This window comes from Hyposmocoma kahamanoa, unplaced genomic scaffold (genome assembly GCF_003589595.1).
Source record: "Hyposmocoma kahamanoa isolate Upper Pololo Valley unplaced genomic scaffold, ASM358959v1 64, whole genome shotgun sequence".
NCBI lineage: Eukaryota > Metazoa > Arthropoda > Insecta > Lepidoptera > Cosmopterigidae > Hyposmocoma > Hyposmocoma kahamanoa.
Genome location: NW_020653852.1, coordinates 3,169,305 through 3,178,167, shown reverse-complemented (window position 1 = coordinate 3,178,167; position 8,863 = coordinate 3,169,305). Strand labels below are relative to the sequence as shown.

The 8,863-nt window shown below is 36.7% G+C and overlaps 1 protein-coding gene across 1 annotated transcript in view; it reads left to right on the top strand.

The window, feature by feature from the left end:
• Window positions 1–8,863, top strand: part of LOC113230809 (NF-kappa-B essential modulator) — a 28,323-nt gene that overhangs the window by 15,369 nt on the left and 4,091 nt on the right. Inside the window, exons 5-9 of the mRNA XM_026464898.1 lie at window positions 203–352; window positions 2,056–2,146; window positions 3,219–3,367; window positions 3,954–4,065; window positions 5,114–5,275. Coding sequence (XP_026320683.1) covers window positions 203–352; window positions 2,056–2,146; window positions 3,219–3,367; window positions 3,954–4,065; window positions 5,114–5,275 — 664 coding nt within the window. The remainder of the gene's footprint in view (window positions 1–202; window positions 353–2,055; window positions 2,147–3,218; window positions 3,368–3,953; window positions 4,066–5,113; window positions 5,276–8,863) is intronic.

Sequence of the window (8,863 nt, the reverse complement as noted above, 5' to 3'; positions counted from 1 at the left end):
TACAATATTTTATTTTTAACTTTAAAGTGGATATACCCCTCTAAAATCAAATCGAAGATTAGGAATTTTTCCTGTGCTCCCTCTTAACAAATGAAGCACTTTTTTACTTATGTGCTTTAATCCGCCGACACTAGAATTAATATTCATAATTGTAAAATTAAACAGCAGCAACTGTTCTACAGTCGTATCTTTTATTTTTCAGCGCGTCAGACAGCCTAGTTCAATCACTAGGCGTAGTGGCGAGTCTGCATGACTACAAGCTGGAACGGACGACAGCAGAACAGTTTAAGAACGGGCTTGGAGAGATGAAGCAGCAACTGGAGAAGCACCATAGCATGACTCTGAATAACATGTAAGTTTTTTTAAAGCTGTAGTACAGTTATGGGTGACAAATGAAATGAAATGTAGTAGCCTAATGGAAGAACGAATGTTTTTCAATTTAACATATTGACTTGTTGTTTGCAGTCAATCTGTTAGCAGCCTAAGCAAGAAATTACTATACTCCATCCAACCATTTATTTAACTTTTGACAGCTCGATTTCTAATCTATTAGTGATGTCTAATGCGTTCCTGATTCGAGTTTTTTTATAACATTCGATTTTATTTTCATTCGTGATGATAGTTTTTGTTTAAGTTAATACATAAAATGATAGTAAAAATAACACCAAATCAATGTTCATTTGTGACAAACGAACGGCAAACAAACAATTTTTTCTAGTTCTTAGGTTTTCGGAATTGTTCCACATAGGAAATGAAAAATAGTTTCATTTTTTCATGTTACAAACATAAAACATGTAAAATAAATATAAAACCTATGTAAAACATTTTTTTTAATTCATTTATTTTTACGACGTGTAAAGGTTACTTCATAATTACACTGTATTTGCTAGGGATGAAATATATCGATAATTGAAAAAAATGTACAGTGTAAATGTAAGTCACGTGAATCGATGTGTTTCTATACTAAACAAAGCGTATTTCATTGATATTTGAAATGGCACTTATTTCAATAAACTTGTCATTGAATATCGTCTGAAAATTCTTGTTAAAATTATCCAGTGTGCAGCACGACATAACTGTTACGTAAATTGTCAGAGTCGCTACACACGGCGATTTTAAGCAGCGATGCGAATGCGCGACTGCATGGATACAAACGCGCGATTGCGATGCAATCGCCTATGAATCGCAAGTGTAGGTATGCAATCACGCGTTTCATGAACGCGCGTTTGCATACGTCGCCGTGTGTACCTATCCTCACTCCTCCCACACCGCGTAGCTACCTCATGATGAACCAACTCAGCTAAGCGGTAGGCCTGTAGTATATTGTTAGTTAAAGTTAGATAGGTATAATTATTTTATCTACACACATGTCATAAACCCTTTATGATGTGTTCAAAAACTGCAAATTACGACCAGCATGAAGATAAACTGTTTTGTTAGAACAAATTTTTTATCTGCGAAAATGCTATTATTGCATAATAATAACATCGAATTCGATTTTATTATTTCATTAAAATTTTGAACATCTCTGGAAAACAAAACAATTTGATTCGACCTCAATTCCAATATCAGTCCAGATGAAGTTTTATTCGAAATGGAATGTCAATAGCAAACAATTTTGACAGATCTCACACGTCACTTGATTTCGAACGATATGATAGTTTGGGCCGACTCTAGTTTGTCTATGAATAAAAAAAATTCGGTTGCGTGTCATGCGTGAGAAAAGTTTTTATTAGCCGCCATTTCGCCAGTCGTAACATGCGGTTGCCGAACACGTCTTAGAGCTTATAATATGTGTATAGATAAAGCAGTATATGTAACTGTACATAATTAGGCATTAAAACACTCGTGTGATAATTTTTATGAAACTCGCCTTTCGACTCGTTTCGTAAACCCATACTCGTATTTTAATGCCTTTCATTATATAACAGTCACATAAATTACTATATCTCATATTAGTATTAATTTTATTATTTTTTCTAAAAAATATTTTTTTCATTTAGGTTCGATGTTTTTTCACAACTTAAATTATTTGTGGTTCATTATGCGTTACAGTGGCCAAGTAAGATGTACTCTGACCATATTCGAAGGCATATTTAAGGAATACAATGAACTGCTCAAAAAGGTGTCGACCAATAAGGAAACTGTGAGTACATTGAACAAGTGTATTATGACTCGTACCAATTTACAAACACGCACACACAAACGCGCGACGATACAAAAACAAACTGACACTTAAACAATCAACTTTTTAACCGACTTCAAAAAAGGAGGAGGTTCTCAATTCGACTGTTCTTTTTTTGTATGAATGTTACGCGATAACTCCGGTATTTGTGAACCGATTTTCATGATTCTTTTTTTGTTGCGGGGGTACTTCCATAGTGGTTCCATTTCATTTTGAAGAAAATCATCCACCTTTAAGGGTGCCTGTTCACGCATGAAGATTCATTTTTGTAAATAGCGCCTAACTTTAAATTAAGAGCAATTATTTTAATGGTTGATTTTGCTATTTCTCCAATTCAAGGCGTTTTTCTCTCAATATCTTTGAGTAGTGAGAACCGATTATTATTATCTCCAGTGTCAAGTCCTGTATAGTGGCGAACTAGGGGATATTTCAATAAAACTTAGCAAATAGACGTAATTCCACGTACTTTTGAGGTCGGTTTTTTTTTAGTACTCTGTACTGTGATGATTATATATACATGTGAGATATTAAAGAAACCAGGGGTTTATTGAAACTATTTTCTTGCTTTCCAAACAATTTGAAATACAACATATCAAATGTTAGAGTGGTTACACACAGTGGCGGTACTGGCTTCTGTCGGTGGCAAATTGGCACGCCTGATAGTTTATCAGACAAAGTAGAAACAGGTTCTGGTGGTGTGACCATTGAATAGTAGGGGCTCTTCTCTCGCCGCCAACAGGTGGCGTTCAAAACATAAATTCGATGATATGAAATACAACCACGGGTAATATTTTTGGTGCTGCTATAATTTTAGCACTCCAAAAGTCATTTATCTAGGATTTTAGAAAATTTGCACGAAAGAATGACACAACCATACCATACAAAGCGAAAATGGCGGACTTAGCTCAGATAGGTCTTTCGAGACCTATAGTTGGCACGTAGTCAGACATCAAATAAGTAAAATTGTTAATCCTAAGTTATGGTAAATAAATAAATGAATAAATATTAAATTAATCATGAATTAATTATGCAGAAACTAGCTGACGGCCCGAACGTAGAAGCACTAACAGCTGCGTTAGTCGCTCGCGGCCAGGAGATTAACACACTCAATGCCGAGCTTAAGGTACTGAGAAGTGAGAAGGAGGACACGGAGCTACTTAAGACGCAGCTTGATTTGTACAGGTAATTTATATCGAAAATGCGAGTTACTTCAAACTGCAAACGTAACTAAATCTATATATTACCCACAATTTAATTGATATATTTGTGTTTATTTTTTTTTATTTTTTTTATATATACATTTAATTTTAAAATGTGTCAGAAATTACTTACCTTTCGCGTACACAAATTCATCATTATTAAAATATATGATGTGTCTAATACATTTTTTCGTAGTGTATTGTTGTTGCCGACTACAAATTTAAATTTGTCTTAAGTGCCATCAAATTCTGGTCCAACAATAATTACCTAAACCTATATGTGTACTATACTACCTTTATATGTATGTACTAGAATGTTGTAAACAGGGATGTCAGGTTTTAAAACCAAATAGCCGGTCAGCCAGTTTAGCCGGAAATTTGGGTAAAAAGGCTGGACACTGCATTTTCAAGGATTCTAATTTGGTCGAATACGCAGCCAAAAAAGTCTAACTATATCTGGCTTTATCCGGACGCTTGGAAACGCTAGCTGTATGAGACAATATAATGGCAATATTATGTTAATTATTTTCTTTTCGTGCAATTACTAAAGAAACAAATACTTTTTTTAGAAGTGACTTCGAAGCAGAGCGTGAGGCTCGTGAAAAGATGGCTTGCCAAAAAGAGAACGTCCTCACGGACTTAAGGAACGTTCAAAAACGCAACCAAGAATTAGTGCAACAGGTTTGGTTTTTCATTTGTTATAGCGTCGTCTTAGAGTGAAAAGCTCGCACACGTCTGGGGGCCTACCACAACCTCTTAAAACAATATTACTTTAACCTTGCATTGAGTTGTCGTACCATGACGCGCTTAATGTGAGCTTATTATAATGTTATTGGCAGCTTTGTGACTATTTATTCACTCAGTTCGTACTATGACGCGACTTTGACATTAAAGTAATATTGTTCTTATGTCAAATTTAGGGTAACCTATCACAAACTCGAATTTCTTTTGTCCAGATTTCATTGTTCCGAAAACGGTTCGACTTTTTTTCATTGGTGCGATGACAGTTTTGGTATAAATTTGCAACATATAAATGTGTTACAGCAGAAGAGATAGAGATATATTTATTTGTAAGCATACACGGTAAATACAGTTTACATGTTTAAGATTACACTTATGGTTCAGCGTGTTGCGCCAGTAACTGGCATACAAATGTTAATAGCAAATATTATCGTTAGAAGTATCGTATGTCCGAAAACCTATTATTACAATCATTATAACACATACGTATTCTTTGGGCTGAAGTTTGTTTGGTCTAATTATGTTTGTTATTCTGTCCGTATTCCATATAATTTAGATTGCTGAAAATTCGTTTCGACAAAATTATTATTCTTGGATAAAATTGTACCGCCATACAATTTTACCGTAAAGCTCCAAAATTCAGGATTGCACTTTGCTGGTGCAGTGCTTCTGAAATGTAATTTAAAAACAATGGTCTTAAGTATTCGAGAGGCGAGTACTAGAGCCGAATTTGTTTGTTTTTCCTGGCTAGGTCGACCCCCTCATGTGGGTTCAGGTTATATGAAAAGCCGCACGAGTCTTGCGAGCGAAGCGAGCTTGCCGCGGCAGCGGCAGTCAAATTTGTTTGCATTACCTAGATGGTATGTCCTCTTCCTGTAGGTGTAGGTTAGGTTAGTATATGAAAAAGCTGCACGAGCCGAGCGAACGAAGCGAGCGTGCCGCAGCAGCGGCGGAATTTGTTTTAACGGATTGCACATTTTTTTTGTAGCTGGAGGAAATTCGCAAACTGAACCCGAACTTGGTGCGCCACACGACGCAGCCGCAAGATCGTCGACCGGCGCCAGCGGCGCCCGGAGCCGCGTCCTCCGGCACGACCACTGCCCCGCGGAGGCCCGCCGGGAACGGCACCAACAGCGCCACTGGGAATCTGGTACGTTGCTTTCTTTCACAACATGTGTCATCTGCCTATAGAATTGTATATCTTAAACTATTTTTAAAACAAACAAATTTTGTACACGTTTTGTACCGAATCGCAGTATTATACTGGTTGGTTAAATTCAATGACGTGTAATCATGTAATGTGTGGTGTAAAGACAACAATTTTACCAGTAGGATTTCGTTATTCTCACATCTTTATGTTTATTACAAAACATGAGATATTACTAATGTGACCATTGTTTTTTACCCTCAAAGCGGGACTTATTTCATTTATTATTGTTTAAAAAAACCCATGTTTATGGTAGTCAAAGTCAAATAATCATTTACTTCATAGCTAATATTTTTACACTTGAAAACGTCATTTTTAAGCTACTGCTCGTTCACTGTGCCGACTTCCCTGAGAAGAACGAGCAAGAAAGGATTGCTCTTTTCAAATAAACTTAAATGCTATAGAATACATTTTGAATCATATTTGTATGGAATCTAGACTCATGTTGTCTTTAAATATATCTTTATCTAACACGAAGTCTACAATTTTGTAATATGACTTTTCAATTAAAATAAGTTTTAAACTTAGGAAATGGTAATCTTGATATATGTTCCGGAATGTTATTGTAAAAACGTATACAGTTTCCCGTAAAATAATCGTTTACCTTAGTTAAACGAAATTGTGGTACCATGAGTTTGGACTTAGTTCTAAGGTTAATATTATGGATAACTTCTTTTTTAACAAAATTATGTATGTTTTTACGCGCATATAAAATATTTGAGCAATGAAATTATTATAGAAATTATTAAAAATTGTAATATTTTTGAATAGTCTGGTTGCTTTACATATTTTTCGCTTTCGCGCCATATTTCTAAATTTGTCACGTGTATCCTGTTTTGCCAAAGCGGAGCATTTTTAAGTATTTTGGTGATAGCGGGACATGAAGCTTAAAAGCGAGATTGTCCCGCTCAAAGTGGGACGTATGATCACATTAGTTATTACAAAAAAAAAATACAATACAATTATGGCTAGATACCATTGTCTGGAGGTTATTTGTCCTACATAGGGCGCACTATAAGTACACTTACATAAATAATAATTAAAAAGTAATTACAACATTTGAAAATGGAACTTTTTGGCTGTAGAATACAGTTTGTTTCATCTGACTGTCACTTGTTTTTACATTGTAGTGTCATTTTAGAAATTGGTTGTCTACATTACCATGGATTTAACTCGTGAAAAGGTAGTACTACTTTCGTAGTATGATTTTCTACGATTTTAAGCGTAATTTAACAGCTCAGCGGAGCTTCACTCGGCCTCAAACTGCTTTTGGCGATGAAGCACCATGCAAGACGACTATTTATAGCTGGTTTGCAGAATTCAAACGCGGTCGTATGAATCTCAGTGACGAATTTTGTGATGGTCGCCCGTCCAATGCTGTGAACAACAAAAACATCGATACTGTGCGCCGTATGATCGAAACAGACAGGCATGTGACATACCATAAGATTCAGGCATCTTTAGGCATAGGCACGAGTCAAATACAATCAATACTACACAAACATTTGGGTGTGAAAATGCTGTGCTCTCGGTGGATCTCACACAATTTGACTGAGGCTCAAAAAACGTATCGCGTCACTTGGTGCAATGACATGCTAACCAGATTCAACGAAGGAGCCTATGTGGGATATAGTAACAGGTGACGAAAACATGGATTTATAGTTACGATCCCAAAACAAAGCAGCAATCGAGTGTATGGGTCTTTCGAGATGAGCCGAAACCAACCAAAGTGGCGCGCGTGCAAAGTGCCTCTAAGCGGATGATTGCTTCTTTTTTTAATAAAACTAGACTCGTGGCTACTGTTGCTTTGGAGAATCGTTGGACCGTGAGTAGTGATTGGTACACGACCATTTTTTTCCCCAAAGTTATTGACAAACTCCGTAAAAATAACCGTATACGCCGTATCATCTTGCACCACGATAATGCCAGTTCTCACACGGCCAGACAGACCAATGAATTTTTGAAGGTGAACAACGTTGACCTTATGAGCCATCACGCGTACAGTGCCGATCTGGCACCTTGTGATTTTTATTTATTTCCAAAAATTAAGAACCAGTTACGCGGTCAACGATTTTCATCACCTGAAGAGGCTGTCGAAGAGAATGAAAAATATGTTTCAGAGATTCACGGAGGAGTGGCATAATGTTTTCAAAATTGGTTCATTCGTATGAAAAGTGCATTAACGCTAACGGAGAATATTTTGAGAAACAATAAATTCATTTCTGACCATTTATAGTATTTTTTTCTTATTCATTCCGGAAACTTATAGTGCGCACCACGTATAACTTTCAAGCTGGGCCAACCTGTATTATGGGAGTCTATGTTTCACTTATTTATCTACTTCACAAGCAATATAACAAATACAGTCAGGTTATTACAGAATAGATTTAGATAAAAAAGTATGTATAAGAGAAAATGTATTAGTGTAATGAGAGAGGATATGTTCTGTATGTAAATATAAATAAATATGAGACAACATCACATGCGTTGCTCTGATCCCAAAGTAAGTAGCTAAAGCACTTGTTATGGAAATCAGAAACAACGACGGTAACACAAACACCCAGACCCAAGACAATATACAAAAGTTAGTTTCTACACTGACTCGGCCGGGGATCGAACCCGGGACCTCAGAGATGGCGACACTATGAAAACCGGTGTGTAAGCCACTCGACCACGCAGGCCGTCAGCATATGATGCGCAAGAGTGTAATTAGGTGCGAGCACCTCTTTGCTGCAAATAACGAAATCGAATTGGTTGTCTTCTACCTTAGTTTTCTTTCATTATGGACTTGAAAACTTGCAACGGAACAAACAAACTTCGTCGGTAGAAAAATAGTTTTAAAAATCTCTTTCTTATTCCAGTTTCGCTTGTCAGTCTTCTTTATTCAATATCTTATCACACCCTCAATAATAAAATGTCTAATTTGAAAATCAACTTTTTTGAGGAACTTAATTTAACTCTATGCCACTTAAAATAACAACGGTGCAAATTCCAAAATGTTAAGCTGTTCTCTTGACTGTACGTTATTTTTTTAAATCAATATTGTCAGTTTTTTTTAAATTACATTTTCTAATTCATCAATTTTATTATTGAGGGTTGTTTATTTGACATAACACTCTCGTGTCTTCGCTCGCTTATATGTATATTTATGAATTCGTCTTTCGTATGTGTATTTAATTTCCAATGCTTTATATGAAAAATGTTGAATAAATAATGTATAAAACAGTTATAGACTTTACTGTCATTAATGGACTCGTTTTCATTTTACCAAAGTGATTTAGGCACTTTCACACTGTAAAGCGTAAAACACTCTTGCCAGCGGACACGGGGCATAGGTCGGGTCCCGCGCGCGCTCGTGGTGTTTTCGTCCATATAAATACACGGAATTACACCCGCCGTGCTCCCGACCCGACACGCGCACGACCCGACACGCGCCCGACCTGAGAAGCGACCGACCCGACACGCGCCCGACCTGACACGCGCCCGACCCGACACGCGCTCGACCCGACACGCGCTCGACCCGACACGCGC